General features: G+C 34.1%; 1 protein-coding gene across 1 annotated transcript in view; it reads right to left on the reverse strand.

The window, feature by feature from the left end:
- Lrrc58 (leucine rich repeat containing 58) overlaps positions 1-18,631 on the reverse strand; it is a 23,606-nt gene continuing 4,975 nt past the window's right edge. Inside the window, exons 2-4 of the mRNA XM_046457860.2 lie at positions 9,909-10,037; positions 8,959-9,236; positions 1-5,956 (exon numbers count right to left, since the gene is read on the reverse strand). Coding sequence (XP_046313816.1) covers positions 5,748-5,956; positions 8,959-9,236; positions 9,909-10,037 — 616 coding nt within the window. The 3' untranslated portion in view covers positions 1-5,747. The remainder of the gene's footprint in view (positions 5,957-8,958; positions 9,237-9,908; positions 10,038-18,631) is intronic.

The raw sequence follows: 18,631 nt of genomic DNA on the forward strand, positions 1-18,631 counted from the left end.
TTTAATTTATGAATTCATGTATTGAATAAATTCAAAAAACAGATAAGCAATGATATAACAACAGGCAAATACAAACATTATTAGGATTTTAGATTTTTTTAAAAAGGTAAATGTTTGTTAATTATTACATTTTTTAAATACAGAACTGGATTCCAACAAAACAATTTAATAAAATAAGGCACAATGTTTAGTAAGGCAAAATTCATACAGAAGATCGAATACATACATTTTTTTATATGTCCTGGGGGGAAAGGGTAGTAGGTAATAGAGTTGAAGTAGATTAGATATTCTTTTTAGAGCATTTTCCATTATAAGGTTACATATAAATCTGATAAAATAAACTATAGCTTATGTTGAGAATAAAACTTGTTAAATCATATTGCTAAATTACACTTATTTTACCATTAAGCTTTCATTATCTATATATCTATAAAGATATTCCTAATTCACAAGATTTCAATTACAGAAAATTTAAAAATCAGATCAAAAATAGTAATTTGACAAAGTAAAAGTCAATACATTTTAGTATCCTCCATTGATACTTGAAGGACCAAACTTTTTATTTATAAAAAGTTAAAAATACTGTTTATTCTATAATTTTGTCCCATTATGTTTTTGTTTCTCATAAATTATGAAGAGGGCTCAAAATGCAACAAACCTCAACGCAAGTCCACACGATTGTTGTAAAGTGACTTTGAAGGTTAATATTCTTCCTCAACACCACCTCAATGTCAACCATTTCAATTAGTGAAAGAACTCTCTTAATATAAATAGTAAGCAGAATCAACCAATTTAGTAATGTTTTTGCAATACCAGCAATAGCACTAATTTTACATCCCGGTTTCTTCCCTTAGATGGAATTCTGAATAAAAAATGTTAACCAATTTATTCACAGCTGAAGAAAGAAGTTCTGGTAAATGCAGATGGTCTTTCTGCCACGGCTTTCTGTATGACAGTATATAAATAACCTTCATTAAACTAATAGATTTTAATATATACTAGATTGAATACTGTCCTTTACATGAATTCTTGAGATTGACAAATGCTAGCTAAAAGTCTAGTAGCACCCAAATCAGTATTACCCTGTGAGTGTTCAATGATGTGTAATGGTTGTTAATGAATTGTTATTTTTTACATTAATTCTTAGTAAATATGAACCAAAAAATAAAAAAATAAAAAGCGAATGGAGGTATTTACATGCATAATATTAAAACATACCCCCTTTAAACCTACATAACAACAACAACAAAACAGTGGCAAAATATGCTAGGCCTCACAATAACAATATTTTTATATATTGCTATAAATATGAAGTTGGTTAGAAACCACTGTTACCCTTTGGTGGTACCAGATATATTTTTAAATTAAAATAATATGTAAGAAAATACACTTTTTCACTGATTTTATTTCAGACAACCCTGATGCTTATGGCTTTGACCTCAATAACAGTATACATGATTTCAGTTCTCTCCCCTGAAGTCCTAGCACTCATACCTGGGCATTATTTTAGGTGAAGAAATCTCTCAGAATCAGTCCTTATCTCTCAAGTGAAATACAAATAATCATGAGGCTGTCATAACTTATTAAATGATTAGTTTCCCAAACTTTGGGTCTAGAGTGGAGGATTTAAGGCACATGCTTTCTGACCATAAATCAAGACACTGCTACCTATAAAATTATGATGTTTATAATGAAAATACAAAACAGCATGCTATTAAATTCATTACTATTATATTGTGTTTAGTGCTTTGAACAGAGATGCAATGAGGAATCAGAATTCTGCATTACAGGGCATGTTGCCTAAAAACCTATACAGCAGCCTTTACCACAGGGTTAAACATTCCATACAACTTAAAATCTCACTATTTTGGACTAAATGGAGAGTGATATACAGATATACATGTATATGTATATTTTTATTTTATTTTTTTCAGGGCTGAGGACTGAACTCAGGGCCTCGTATGGGGAATGGTATTTATGACATAATCATATTTACTTTTAGATAAGAAAGAGCTCATTTAGGTTAAAATTAGGTATTTCTAACTAAATGCTGCTAAACTAATTCTATATACATCTCTAACTAATATAGTTTTATCTACAGGGGTTATATGAGGTTTAGAAATAATAACCATTGTTTAAATACATAAATAGCTGCTGCTAAAATGCTTTAGAAGATCAAACTTTATTTGCACTATTTACTTAGTGTTTTTTTTTTTTTTTTAAACACATAGTGAAAAGGTAAATATCAACCAGGGCTACCTGCCGTACCACAAATTTCAGGCTAATGAGGTACTACCTTCTTCTCTTTGTGAAGAGCCAGGTTGGCTGGAAGAAAATCCTATTACTTGTGGGCCCTCAGTTATGGCGGGATGTGAACAATCTCCCAAATCCAAGACATTAAATAAATTTAGTAATAAAGGCTTTTAGATGGTAGTCAATAAGCTACTTAGTGACTTAATTTAAAAACAATTCACTATTACTCTAAAGAGCTTTCTTGGCTCAGAGATATTCCTGGGTGTCTGGTGACTTCTCTGTCCCTATACTTTGTTGCTTTTAAAGATTTCTATACCACTTCAGTAATAAACTTGATATTTACAATGTCTGGTAAAATTAGTCTGCTGTATTATGCTGCACCATTATGAGCTGCCTTTTACTCTTATTGACATAAACACAAAACTTTCTCACATTTGAGGTACAATTTACAATGCAAATCTTTAGAATTCTGTTAACTTAAAATTCTAGTATCAAGAATTTTAGGACAAGAGATTCCTTCGGCACACATTTAGAAATAAAATATGAACAGTCACCTCTAGATCTATCTCTACTACTCATATACAGGGAATATTGAGAATTCTGACCACAGGTCCTTATGTCAGTCAATCCCTGGCATCATGGAATCAATATCATATTAGTGAATCTTCCTATTTCCTAAAGTCCTAGTCTGCCTCAGTTTGGTGAGGCTGATACACTGGATTCTAGGAATAAGTTGAGAATGTATAATGTACCCAATTCCAATTTTGAATATTAGCACTGAAGAATTCCACTCAACATATATTAATGTTCTGCTTAAGTAGTTTTGTTTACTAAAATCATCCAAGTGGAGCAATATCTAAACCTAATTTGATTACGAAAACTACTTTGTTGTTTTTTCACATCGTTTAAAAAAATCCTCAAAATTCATTAACAGTAGTTAAACAGAAACATGGATCTTAGCAACTAACAAGTTAAGACTACCATTTTAAATATATGACTTGGGAGCTGTTTATATTGTTTTAGATGATCAACTCCCTGTATCTCATCTTCTGGTTAATTTCTATAGTCACCAGTTATTTAAAAAGGAAAGGAAAAATAGTGAAAAAGAAGAAAATCTTAGAAACTATCAGCAGCTCTTATAAAGGCTAAGGTCAAAGATTTGGGAGAAAAAAAAAAAAACAACAACAAAAGGAAAACTAATGCTAAAATGTAGATTTACTTAAAAGTTACCAAAGACAGTAGCACACCGATCATAGATTTTTCAACAGTATATGTAAAGAACCCTAACAATGATTTTATTGAAAGAACACTGTGGTATACATCTCCATTATATGGCACAGGCTAGAAACTGTCTCTGGTTGGAATAGTTTATATCTGTAAAAGATCAAGCAATGTACCTTTATTCTAGGAAGCCTGGGAAGGTTAAATGCTATATTTACATGCTTATTTAATTCTTAGAAGATCAACTAAGCTGTTAACTTAGGTCAAAGCTAATAGTCAATTAAGAAGTAAACAGAGGCATTAAGCCAGAAAAATTTGGTCCTACCAATCTAAATCAGTTAGTTACAAAACATTTTAGGTTTGTCATTTAGGCACAGCCTAAGTCACTTTTACTTTTCATAATCTTGCTGTCTTCAGCTCGCTGTGGCTCATTTTAGAAGTAAGCAAAGACTTTATATTTTATAATTACTCACATACTACTTCAATAGACAGTAGAAACATTAAATCACTTCTATACACATGAAAAAATTCTGAGTTAAAAAGAAAATAAGAATCTTACTACATTTTAACAGGGTAAAGGTAAAGGGATCTCTATAGCAGCGTTTCACAACTGCAGTCATGAAACTTTCATGACATTTCATGAATAAACACACAAATAAACACACAAACCCTGAATTATCCTATACTATTCTTTCTTCTAAAGTAAAAAATAATACATATGAAAAAAAAATCTAACATACATATATATTATACAATAATCAGCTTTTAAGAAATGATGTGCCCAGTCATGAATGCTAGAAGTCAGAAAAGAGATCAGGAGGCTCTAATGTAATCTGCCTGTGTATCACTGTATATTTAATGTTTGCCAACTAGCCAACATTTTACCATAGATTGGTTAGCTAATTATGATGAAAGTGTTGTGTATTCTGTAATATCAATTTATAATATTAGTTTATAAACAGTTAATAAAAATTTGGTAATTTTGAAACTATTTTTCTCCTATACTTCAAGGATACATTTTAAATGTATCATCAACTCCCTGTATCTCATCTTCTGTCCCCCGCCCCCTCTATTCTATCAGTACTTTATTTTCAAAAAATATTCCATGGATAACTAGTTTTGGTATTCTATTGTGTATGAACACAATGACTCCTAACTTTATTTGCCTTATTGCCATGTTTTTCTAGTTTTATTCATTTTTCTTTAAAATGCAGAGAAAGTTGCAGCTTAGTACACTACACAAAGGAGTCACATTTGACTGTTAAAATTTCCCCCCTATTCATTCAAGATACCAAGAAGCTTTCTTGGCTTACATCTTTTCTAGGTTTTTATTAAAAGTATTATTCTGTCTGATAAGGAATAAACTGATCAAGATGGTAGCTTCCCATTAACTATAAAAAGTGATTTGCTTACAAGGGACCACTGCACACTGAAAAAAATTATAAATAAAAAAAAAAAAAAAAAAAAAGTTAAGGTGGCCATGAGCTCAGCTGTTAGTTATACAGTTTTTACATAGTTCTGTAAAGCATATTTTAAAGTGTCTTGCATAGTACGTTAGGTTATAGGCTGCTCTGGCATTATTTCTTGAGTAAGTTTCCATATTCTTGCTAGGATTAAGGCACTATAACAAGTCATTGAAACTATATAAAGTTAATAACAATCATACAACACAAAGAAGAAGAAATGAAAAGTTATCCCACTTACAAGTTATACCCCTTATTTTTCAGTTAGTTGGTCAGAAAAGTTTAGGTCCTATGTAACCATCTGTGAGCTTATATGAATAGGTCTGTAATCTACACAGACAGACAAAATAAGCAAAGAGCTAACCTTGTTTGTTGTATGGTGTTCAGCCTAAATCCAAGGATAACCCTGGTAATAATTATAGCTTTGAAAATTTCTTACTTTTTTTCATCTCACCTGCCACAAGTTTCACTACTCATGGCCTTATTATACCACTGCTCTTCAAAATATACCATTCTGCTATGTGATTCATGCAAAACTTGTGAAATTGCACAACAATCAGCCAAATTTGAATATGCCATTCAGATTATATTCAAATTATATTCAAAGATTCCAAACATGGTATTGAACTTATTCCTGCTGAATGGGTAGACGAACATAAAATCTTTCACATCATCTCAGATTCTTTCATGGACATTCAAGATGAAGATAGTAAGGTTTCTAGTCAACTTCTAGCTCTATTTTCTTTTCTAATCATCTTTGCTCATTTTTTTTTTTAAAGAATTTCACAACATCCTGTATTTCTGTTCAGCTCAGCCAAGAAGAACTTTCTGCATTCTGTGTGCAGCAACACTAGCTTCGTCTTCTGAGTCAGATTCACTCTGGGAAGTGGAGCTGTGAGAGGCAGAACTGCAGGGTGAAGAGCATTCTGGCGAACATAAGTAGTGCATCAGTGGGAGGCGATACTTCCCACAGAAATCCACAAATTTAATTTGTCTGACACAGCAGTCAAAGTAGACTCCTAGAGAAAAGGAATACACAGTAATCATTACAAATCAAAGAGCCACAGTTTGATATTTTTTCCCCAGAATTCTGAAGAACTGTCACATACTTTTCTCTTTTATGAACTGGTGCTGAGGATTGAACCCAGTACCTCACACATGCTAGGCAAGTACTGTACCACTGAGCTACAACCCCAGGCCTCTCTTATGAATCTTAAACAGAATTAGTAGTCACTTTTATAGCACTACATATAGAAATACTGGAGGGTCTTAGGGGTGGAAATTTGGCTGCAAGAGGCCAGGAAATTTATCTTCAGGAAGTGGGTCATTAAGGACATTTAGCATCTTTTCTGTGAGTGACTTGGTGTCAGTGGCTGATGGAGATTACAGGATACCTTAAGTGCCCTTTTTCCATCCCCCAAGCCACCCCTTTGGCTTTGTCCCACAGGCAGGAGACTAAAGCAAAACAAAAGTCCCCTTTTATAATTCTCTTAAGAATTAGATATGCACAAAATATGCAGTAAGGAGATGGTGTTTGGTACTCCTGTTCTTACAATCTGAAAAAGCGAAAGCAAAAGAAACAAAATACCATCTTACATTTACGTGGGCTCTAAATCTATAGGCTGCAAAGCTGATTGACTGATGATTTCACTTGATTCTCACACAATTACTAGCAGGCAGCTCTTCTGGTTCCTAATTTAGTGCTCCTGAACTATAGTTCTTCAATAGGCAGAAATGCGGCCAGTGCAGAAGAAAAAAGGTTTACATGCCTCTGGGTTTCAGTTGATCCTTAAAAAGATACTGCACATCTCTGACATACCAAGGCTGTCCAACAATTGCAGTAAAACCAGAATATCTAGAAATTTGGGTTCACTGCCTTTCTGGAGAGGAATTTCAACTTTTACACTCTAACTTAAGTTTCCCAGCTACTGTGTGTTTGTCACAGAAGAGATCAAAATAAAAACATGTATCCAAGAAACAACAATGATTTCTAAATACCACTCTGCTAACCTTGCATAGGTTAGCAGAGTGGTATTTAGAAACGATTTAGAAAAATAGAAACATTCAATAACTGGTTTGTCAGTAAACTAATAATAAATCCCTAAAAATGTGTTTGCAGCCCAACAAGAATAAAATAAAGCATTATTGAGTTACTATAAGCTAAAAAAATACAATACTTTGTTATTTGTCAGTCACATACAAAAGGAAAATCTCTCACAGAATATAAAAATATAAAATTATTTTTAATTCATAATTCAATAATGAGAATCTGAGGGGGGAAATATCTAATAGTTCATTTTACATATTATCTCAAATTTTAAAATGGTAATTTTTAAAGCATTCCTAAAATAAATAGCACTTCAGTGTACTAAAAAAGTTAAAAGAAACCATTTAAGAGAGAAAAGAAGTTCATTTCCAGAAAAGGATGATTCAAAGCAGACTAGATTTAGACCATGAGGCATGGAGGCCTTTTGTGAATTCTGTCCTGTGTCCTCAGCCATTGTAAAGCCAATTCATGAAAGAGAAGCCAGAGAGGTTTATGCACTTTTCACAAGACACAGAACTGCAACCTCTACTTCTAAGAGTGAATAGCCAGAAATGGCCTAACGTGTGGTCTGTCTTATCTTTTTTAAACCCAATGTATCTTTTTTTCTTTTTTATTTTATAGCAATCTTTGAGTAACTTAATAATTTTCTCATTTTTTAAAATATTATAACAGTTTTAAGACAAGAGGAGACTTTCAGGGAAAATCTCACCTGATTTTTGACCATTGTTATGCAACATTTCTCCAGTACTTATATTTACACTACAAATATTTCTATGACCCTATTAAAAAGGATTTTTTAAAAAAAGAACTTTTATAAGGAAGCCAAAATAAAATGATCCACTATCAGTCACCAATTTCTACCCACACAGTCTGGCATTTCAGGTCCTTTTCAATCTGGTCTTAATGAATCTTTTCATTCTTGTTTCTCATTACTGCCCTAACTGAACATGTGAGCCAACTGCCATTCATCTAACACTCTGCCCCATACTGTTCTGTCTCCACTTCACTTTCTCCATATGAAAATTTCCTATCCTCAATCTTACCCTATTACAATCTAACTACTGTCAGGAATTATCTTCTCATTCCCACTAATCAAATACACCCCCCCTCCTTTAATTCCTAGTGGCATTCTGAATTCTTTGAGATACCTTAGACTGCTCTGCATTTTATTATTTGTTTAATTCCCTCCAAATCCTCTATGAATTTGAAAGAATAAATTTTAAAGAATTAAAATTCATAATATAAAGTTCTATGGTACTATCTTGAAACTGACATGCATTTGGCCATTTCACACATCCTGAATCACACTCTTTTTAAGGTGATCTGATACAAAGAATGGTAAGCCTAAGAAAGTGTCCTTCAAATAACATAAATGATGTACAAACATTCTAGAAACACTTTTTAAACAATAAGGACTATTTACACTTCCTTTGTGTTTCCTTTCCTTTTACCATCATACTTTTTATTATCTTATGATAATAAAGCCTCATAAGACTGAGACTGCCTGGGTATTTTACTTATGGTAAATCCAAAAATATTATGGAAAGAATTCAGAAAAGAAAGAGCTGGACATAGTGGCACATGCCTGTAGTCCCAGAGATTTGGGAGGGAGTACAAGTTCAAGGCCAGCCTAAACAACTTGGTGAGATCCTGTTTTAAAATAAAAAAATAAAAAGGACTAGGATGTAGCTCAGTGGTAACATGCCCTGGGTTTAATGCCCAATACTAAAACAAGAAAAAAAAAAAAGGGGCAGGAGGAGAGAGAAAGAGAAAGAGAGAGAGAGAGAGAGAGAGAAAGAGAGAGAGAGAGAGAAAGAGAGATCCTCAGAAGGTGAAATGTCTTAACTTTAAAAGGATGAAAGAAAAAAAAAAACTATCTTTCTCTGAAAAAAGTCTTAGCTAATTAAAACAACATTTAGATCAAATTTTTAAAATAGCTAAATGAGTAGGAAACACTAACACTACTTTACTTACCTCCACACTTTGGGTTTGGGCAATTGCTGGCTAAACTTAAGTATCTAAGAAGATTTCCCGGAAGATCATAAGGAGTGTAGGAAATGTTCCGGATCTTAATGGTCCGTGCAGCTAATTCCAGGAGAGTTGGAGGGTCATATGTTAAATCTCTGACAAAACGAACAACCAATGGATTTCCTCGTAAACTCAACTCTTCCAAATGAATAAGGTTGAGGATCTCTCGAGGCAGGTATGTCAGCAAGTTATTGTGGAGACTGAGGGAACGAAGTGAATGCAGCCTAGAATGAATGCAGTACAAAATCAATGGCAGTGGGTAACATAAGCTGAGTTTATATATGTGTGTGATTATATGTGCATGCATGTATATATGTATTTATGTATATAGAACCTGACTTCCCGAAAAAATGAACAACTGAGGTTAATGGAAATAAAATTAAAAGATGCTGAAACTAGATGGAGTACAGCCTTATAAATGTCATGATAGACTTTTGCCCCTAGAATCTTATCTTAGAATACTTAAGAGTATTTTATGTGTAATATTATTTTTAAAGATTCCAATACCTAAAAAAGGAAAGATTTCAGATGCAATAAAAATGAAGATCCCCTACATTATAAAGCCTCATAAGAAGTGTAGGATAAGAATGTTTCATATCAAATATAAATTCACTAGAAATCCCATAAAACCTAGGGAAACCTATGTCAAATTAATATACTATTTTTTGATTACATAAAACAAGCTGAACAAATACTGTGAGGAATAAACTAGAGCATTTAAAAGTAAAATTAAAAATAACCCAACTCACAGTAAATCCCAGAGCCATAATTATCATATCAGTTGCTTTGAGAATATCTAATTCTTATCTGTCTATAAAACATGTGAGTTAATGCAAGACAACAATTTCTATGCATGGATGTATGTGTATATACATAAATTGCCTGAAACTACTCACTGTGAAAGCTGAGGAGGCACACTTTGGATTTTGTTGTCACATAATACCAAGTAAGTCAGAGAAGGCAAATTTGCTAATTCTGGTGGGATTTCTTTGATGAAGTTTCCTCCAAGATATAAACACTCTAAACTGCAAAAGAAAATGAACAAAAACAAAAAAGTAAATAAATATAACTTAGACGAAGCACTCCATTGTCTCTACTACAATGAGCCCATTTGATCTGTTCAGCAAATGTTTTACTTAGGATTTGTTACATGCTACCCATACTCTAGAGAAATAATGCAAGCTTCAGGGAGCTTATATCATAACTAAGGAGACATGACACACCAATGTTAGACAATAGTATAATCAAACACAAAACCGGTCCAAAAATAGGGATCACACAATTAAAATATCAAAATAAGGAGAACAACTCACAAATTAGAGAGGAGCTGAAAAGAGGAAGAATAAAATAAAACCACAATAGTACTAATTAGAAAAACTTCCCAAAAGTACTACAATGTAGGATGGGCTATGAATTTAGTCCATTTAGATGGGAAGAAAGAGGAAGTTTCAAGGTGAAGAAGAGAACTTTTAAAGTTCAATGAGTACACTGTTTTAGGGAAGAAGAAAATTCTTCTTAAGAAATCCACAGACAAGATCGAATCCATGGTAGTATGCTTGGGTTTAATATAGTAGCAAGCAAGAGGAAAACCATTAGCCTTTTTTTTTTTTAAATAGAAAAATATATCTGAAGCTTCTATATTTCTTCTTTGCTCTTATTATAACAAGTACATTCTCAGAGGCTGACCAAATAATATATAAAGCTGACCATTACCATGAAGTTAAAGTTCAATATAATTATCCTATTTACTAGAAAATAAATTAGTATTTTGAACAGAGCATGTATTGCACCACAATACAATACTATTCTCTAATGACTATAGAAAGCCTGCAAAATCCAAAAGATTTTCTGCAAGGGGTGGCAGAATTAGTTCTTAAAATATATATGGAAATAAACAAACATATACACATCCTTTCTATTACTGTTACTTTTGTCTTCTGTTAAATCTGTTAACTCAGAAGAACTAACATTCTTTCAAAATATCTTTAAAATGGGAGAAAATAGCTAGCTTAGCAATTACTCAAACTTCTATGTTAAGAATTACCTGGAGGGGCTGGGATTGTGGCTCAGTGGTAGAGTGCTTGCTTGGCATGCATGAGGCACTGGGTTTGATCCTCAGCACCACATAAACGTAAAATAAAGATACTGTGTCTACCTAAAACTAAAAAATAAATATTAAAAAAAAAGAATTACCTGGAATACTTTCAAAGCTACAAAATCCTGGCCCCATCCAGATGCACTGAATTTGAGTTCTAGGGGAGGGGCCTGAAAAAGGGAAGGTTTTAGAATATAAGGTATAATTTTAACAGATAAAGCCAACTTGCCTTGCCCTCTAGAGCTATCGTTCTCTACATATCCACAATCAGCATTTGAGAGTACTCCTTACTTAACCCATTACTTTGCCAACACTTAGGATCATCACTGACTTTAATTTTTAAAACAGGTATCTGACGGTGTGGAAAATGGCATCATTCTGTGCTTTTAATTTGCAGATCTGCTGTTCCCTAATTATTAGTGAAGTTTAGTATCTTTTTTATGTTTTGGGCCAAATGTGATTCTTTGGAGAATTTCCTGTTCATTTCATTTTCCCATTTTTCTCATGGGTTAGATGACTTTCACTCATTAATTTGTTGGGAGCTTTGTTGTTGTCAAATATATGTTCTACGCAACTTTGTTCCTTTATGGCCTATAGCATGGTCTATTTTTATTCATGTTTTATATGTACTAAAAGAATGTGTGCCAATCTTATACACTGAGAAACTCAAATTTCTTTTAGTTTATCTTACTACTTTGCCTTCTTACTGGTTTTCTCTCCTACCCTAACTATGGTTTTTCTTCTTTCCTTCAAAATTGTCAATTTTTGCTCTTTTCCTTCAATATAGAAGTTATATTGCAGATAAATTCAAGTTCCTGCCTTCCAAAACTTCTGTTGAAGTTCTTTAATTCACATGAAACATTTCTCTTTGTTCCTTTAAATTCACTAGGAGAAGTGGTTCGGGAGGAGCACTGTGGGAATGGAAGCAGAGGTGTGACTGGAGTCTGATGCAGCAGTTTGGAGAAGCTACATTGCCTGGAATCTTTTTCTATCCTTTGAACTGACTGGCGAATCTGTATTTTAAATGTAATTCTAAAAACAGGGCATGATTTGATTGTTCTACGTGTTTTTTTCCCCTTCACTCTGCCCTTTGCTGTGGACATGATTTCCTTTGTTCACTGCTCCCTGCTGTTTTACCCTGCAGTAGGTGCTACTTCTATTTTAATATCCCCAATTTTGTTACCCCTTCAATTTCCTTTGCATGCTCTCATTCCTAAACACATCCTTGCGCCATTCTTTGACCTTCTCTTTGTATCATTTTCTAGACTTAGTTTTACCTTGATTTTCTACCGTTTTACTGATTTTAAATAAATTTATTATGAATCAATATACAGATTTATCAACATCTTTTACCAATTTCTTTGTTCATCATTATTTTTGGTACATCTTTTAAAATTCAATTTTCCTTCAGAAATTCCTTCAGCAAAGACTCATGGTTTAGACTTTGAATATTCTGATTTATTTATTTTTGGTACCAGGAATTAAACCCAGGGACACTTAAAAATTAAGGTACATCCCAAGCCCTTTTTATTTTGAAATAGTGTCTCACTAAGTTGCTAAGTTGTTGAAGCTGGCTTTTGAACTTGAGACCCTCCTGCCTCAGCCTCCTGAGCTTCTGGGATTACAGGCATGTGCCATTGCTCCTGACTCTGATGTCTTTATTCTGCCCTTCACTCTTGAGTAATAAGTTAGTTGGACATAAAATTCTAGGTTAGCGGTTACTTCTTAGCATTTGGAAGATACTGCTCCATTATCTAATTACAGTCAATATCACTAGTGTTCCTTTGTAGGGGGTCTGCTTCACCCCTCCCTCAGTGCTCTTGAGTATTTTTTCCACTATCTTAAGTTTTATTATAAGGTGTCAAAATATCAGTTTAGAGAGTTAGCTTTATTTAATTGTGGGAAACTTCAGTCACTATTTCAACCCTCATTGTCTTTCATTCTTTTTTTTCTTCCCCCTAGAATTGCTCTTGGTAGTATGAACTTCAGGATCTATCCTTCATCCCATTTCGTTTAAGCCTTTCATTTTTTATCTTACTGTGCTGCATTTCAGAAGAATGCCTTAGCAAGCTCTTGGCTTTTGGACTCATTCTTTGGTGGAATTCACGCCATGTAGCCCATTTAGTAAGTTCATACATAGTCAAGTCCCCTTTATCCTTGAGGAATATATTCCAAGACTCTCAGTGGATGCCTGAAACCAGGGATAGTACTGAACCCTATAATTTATTGCCTTTTCCTTCTTAACTGAGCACTTATAGTGCTCTCTGGTTTGATATTTGACACAAAACTACCACGAATTTTTTTCCTTCTTTATAACTGCACAACTAGATTTGTTCTTACCACAGATTTTAGCAACTGAAGCATACAATGTTTTTCTCTTCTAAGTAAAGAACTTAAACCTTTTAATTTAAAGAAAGCACTTTATGGATTTTCTTTAACGTATTTGAATTTCCTGCATCATTATTCTTATACTTTGTGGCCATTATTAAATAAGGGCCATTGAACATATAAGCATGTGCTACTTCGACAGTTGATCTGATAACCAAGGCAGTTACTAAGTGCCTAAGAGGCAGGGTATAGAGTATATAAGTGTGACAAAGGGATAAGTCACATATAGGGTAGGACTCTACAAGATTTCATCATGCTACTCAGAATGCAGTACAATTTAAAACTTATAAAACTGTTTATTTCTGGAATTTCCCATTTAATATTTTGACTGCAGTTAACCAGGAAAGCAAAATCACAAATGGGGCGGGGGGGGGGGATTATATATTTTTTTTCATTTCTAGGAACTGGAGCTTTTGTAATTGTCAGTTTTAAAACTTCGTATTCTTTTGTTTCACTGATGAAGTTATTTTTCTTGATCTCTCTAAACTTAGAAAACTATTTTTAAATCCTTTACTGACAGCCTTATTAGATACTTTGTCAGGTATAATTCCTTCCATTCATTGAATTTCTTTTCTGTCTTTCATAATCTCAGCCTTCTGTGATGTGTGGTGATTCAGACAACCAACTTGAATCTGAAGTTTTTTTTTTCTCAAATAAATGAATCATCCCCCGCCCCCAATTTCTGATAATGTAAAACTTTTCAAGACTACATTCCTCTCTAGACTCATAATACTAAGAAAAAGTAAGCAGACAAGTAATTTTGATATGCTACTTTTTTTCTGTTTCAAAGATTACCTTGGGGGGTTGGGGATGTGGCTCAAGCGGTAGCGCGCTCACCTGGCATGCGCGGGGCACTGGGTTCGATCCTCAGCACCACATAAAAATAAATAAATAAAAGATGTTGTGTCCACCAAAAACTAAAAATAATATTAAAAAAAAAAAGATTACCTTGTAGCAAAAATCAACTATCTGGTTACAAGACTGGATTTTACCTCATATAAGTCCTAAATACTGGTGGTGGGGGGGGAGGATCTTGGGCAGAGTATTTTGATCCTGTCCCATATGGTATAAGTTAATATTCAAATACTCAGAAATCCCTATTTTTCAATGAGGAGAACTACTTAAGTAGAATAGAATATTTGGAATTCAAATAAATGAAACTACCCTAGAAAAGAAACTATTTTAATGAGAGGACTACTGGGGAAAAAGTTTGGCAAACTTGATCTAGTAGGGGGAAAAAAGTGAAGAAAAAGAAGAGTGAGTCCGAGGGCAAGTACAAACACTGTTCTATTTGCTTAGCTTAGTGTTATGTACAGAATGCCTGCATCCTCTCATAATTCACAATGAAACAAACCCTAACCCTTAATGCAATGTTATTTGAAAGTGATGTTTTCTGGAGGTAATTAGGATTAGATGAAGTCATTAAGGTACAGCCCACATGAACTGGACTAATGCCCACATAAGAGTCCTTAGAGAACATGCTTCCTTTCTCTGTCTTATGAAGACACAGCAAGAAATCTGACATTTATGAACCAGGAAGAAGGCCTTGAACAGACAATCTGCCACCAGCTCTATACTGGACTTCCTAGCCTCCAAAACTGTGAGAAATAAATTTCTGTTATTTATAAGTCACTCTGTTTATGGTATTTTATTATAGCAGCCTGAAGTTACTAAAATAGTCAATAACTAAGAGAAATTAGTCTTTAGTGGTCAGTAACTACTCAATGTCTTCTCTCAATGGGAGATATTCATTGAGAGAAGACATGTCTCACTGGGAGTGGGCAGGGCATGTACTCAGACAGAATGGATGCCAAACACTAGTAGTTACTGTGACTTTTTGGCAGGGAAAGATCTGAAGTTCTAAAATATAACCAAACCCATGATTTTGAAATGATGTACTGTAAATTCTCTTTTACAATTCATGAGTATCATTAATCAGATTACACAACCAGTATAGTAAACTTATGGGCTTCTCACTTTCAAATTCAAATAATTTCCAAAGTTCTATGGACTTGAAATCTTTCAATAATTTATAGGAACTAAATTTCTAAAGCATGTTTCCCTAATATACCTTTTCATAGTTAGAAAGTAAATTATTACTGAATTTAAAGCAAAATTATAGTGTTATGTTCATAATACTGTGCTTCTGGTTAATTAGAGTTAGCATAAATTTATTCGTTTATTGTCTGACAGAAAATAGGAAAAAATTATTCACTAAATTTATGAAATGAATTCTTCTTTTCCTTTCTGTTTAGCATTAACAGATCAATCTTAAATTTAGTTCTTGAAAAGTTTATTACCTTTCCAATCCTTAAAAACGGGTGCCTTTTCTCTTATCAAGGACCAATGACCCACTGAAAAAATAATAGGCTCCACAGCACCAATCAACTTTAACCACAAGTATAAGAAGAAAATGCTTTTTGCTTCTCCACCCCCCCAAAAAATGACGTTAAGTACAATAAAAATGTACATTAGTTCCACAGTTGGTTAAAGGAAGATGAGACAGGGATATACCAAGAGGCAAAAGACAAGTAACAGAAGTACAGAAAGGTAAGAATCATACAATTTCTTAAATACTTTTCTTGAAATAGCATCCCTATATTAAATAATTAATTTTCAAATACGATCACTTCCCACAGGATTTTAAAGTTCATTGTACATTCAAAAGTAGACACAGGCATAGAGGTATCATTTCTTAGTGCTTGCTCCAAACTAAGAAAGAAGTCAGAGGGAAACAAAGTCACAAATTCAATATGTGAGACTAAACTTTACCAGGTTCTATTTATCATCTAATCAAGTCACTTGTCTCTTTTCTTAGACATATGCCTGTTGTACACTAGCTTCAAAACATTCCATGGCATTAATTTCTAGCTTTTGTTTTGTCACAATTATCTTCTAAAACCACATCAAACAAATGGTGAAAGAAGGGTCACAAACAGAAAAATATATTACTTAAGAAAAGACTAGGGGAAAGTTCCAATGAAACTCACTTGGCTCAAACCTTCTCTCCAAATATCTAGCATCCTGGATGCCAAAAGCCCTGAAGCTTTCATTTACTTAAATGAAGTCTATTGCCCAGTAAGTGATAAATTATTAAGCCTTTCCTCTGTCAATGCCTAAGCTGAAAGGAATAAAAGGTAAGAGTTCAGAAGAAGAAATAGATTAAAACACAAATTATACCTATTTTGTCAGCATTATAAAACAAAAAAAGTTTGCCCACATAAAAGCAAACAAGTTATACTTATTTGCTGAATCTACATTTTGATAGAATCTGTATCTGTAACCTTATAGTTCACACTGATAGCCAAATTTATTCCAGGAAAATGAAGTTAATCATAAAAATCAATAAGATTTTTAATACCTACTTATGTTATACTTTGAAAGTGATCTTTCAGAAATCTTTTTTCCCCCTAAAATTTTGCCACTTGGGAAAAGGATCATCAAGGTATAAAAATACATACCTCTGAAGAGGTCAATGACACCAGCTAAACCAATAATATTTGTTACTCCTTCGTGGAATAATTAAGGGTGGGGAAAGGTAAAGTTTTGAAGGATTTTATAGTTCTATAACTTTTAAACTGTTCTTAGAGAGGACAGAATCTTCTTAATGTGCCAAAATACTAGATTTGGCTCAAAGGCAGCATGGCATAGTATACAATAATCAGGGTTACCAATGAGGCCTAGAGAATCCATACATATTCTGAAAGAAGATGGTGTTCCTGGATAACCACCTTAGTTTAAGTGACTGAACCTGTACCTCTACATTTCTGAAGCTTTAATGCATTATTTTAATAGTGGTAGTTAGTTTTTGAGGGTTGAATCATGAACTTTCACTGTCACTATCTGGCTTCAAACAAGTCACTAATGGGGGTTTTCAAGATGGCCGAATAGAGGAAATTGCTTTCCTGGATACTCTGTGGTGTGAAACCAAGAAAGCAGACACCTTCTCAGCAAAGTGGGTGAACAACAACAACAAAAAGTAGGGGCCGGCATTACTGGAATTTAAAACTGGGCATTCAAAGCAGATTGGGGACTCTGGAGGTTGGATATAATAAAATAAAGAAGAAATCCTCAGCACTACAGCTGCTACTGCAGCCTCAGCCACGAGCACCAGCCAGAGTGGTCCTTCTGGGAGCAAAGAGGAGGGATAAAGGAATTAGAGAAACAAGCATTTTTAGAGGGCCTGAGGCTGTCTGGGTACAGAGCATTTAGAGATCAAAAACACTGACGAACTAAACTGAAAGGCACACTGCACAACATCCTTCCTTGTGTGGGAAAGAAGCCGCCATCTCTCCAGGCAGTGTGCAGAGGACAAAGAAAGGAACCATTTTGTAGCTGCCGCGAGGGGTCCTGCAGTTGAGGGAGCTGATTCCTGGCAAATCCACGTCTGACGGGAAATACAGGCCCAGTAAACACACAGTGCATGAAACAGAGTATGCTAATGTGACCAGGAGAAAATGAAACATGGAGAGAGGTTTACACAGGGGACAACTGCTCCTGGAAACCCACCCTGCTCTACCCCTCCCCCTCCAATCCAGCTGCTTATAGGACCTGCTGGCAAAGACTCCTCTAGTGGGGGTTTTTGGAAGAGTGGGAGAGATTGAATTTGGAGAAAGAACCCAAGACCCAGGAAATGTGGGGCCCACAGGTAACACATAGGGGATAAGAATTGGCTCCTCCACCACACAAGTGGTCAGCAAAGAGCCTGGAGCCCACCTAAGCCTAAACCCTGCTTGTAGGACTACCTCTCTCACTGCAGCAATCCAGAGTGTGGAGTTTCACACTACACAGGACCCCTAAAAATGCTGAGAAGAGAAACAGAATCTTTTGGACTCCACCAGAAATTCTTTAACTTTTCATGGAGATATTTTTTCCTCTTTTTTTCTTTCTTTTTTCTTTTCTCTGCTTAATTGTGACCTTATTGATGCATGGATATTTATACATACTCATATTTGTTGTTTTTCCCCTCATTTCTAGCATTTTTGAAGCCAGCTATTTTTCATGGATGAGTTTCTTGAGGACTAGGATGTTCGATTTGCATGTTTTAGTTGTTTTGTGTTATTTTATTTTTATTTTAAATTTTTTAAAATTTTTACTTATTTTTCTCTTACCTGTTTCCCGATTCTTTCTCTTCTG

The sequence above is a fragment of the Marmota monax genome, unplaced genomic scaffold (assembly GCF_021218885.2).
Source record: "Marmota monax isolate L192 unplaced genomic scaffold, Marmota_monax_Labrador192_F-V1.1 WCK01_AAM20220418_F8-fsc00052, whole genome shotgun sequence".
NCBI classification, from domain to species: domain Eukaryota; kingdom Metazoa; phylum Chordata; class Mammalia; order Rodentia; family Sciuridae; genus Marmota; species Marmota monax.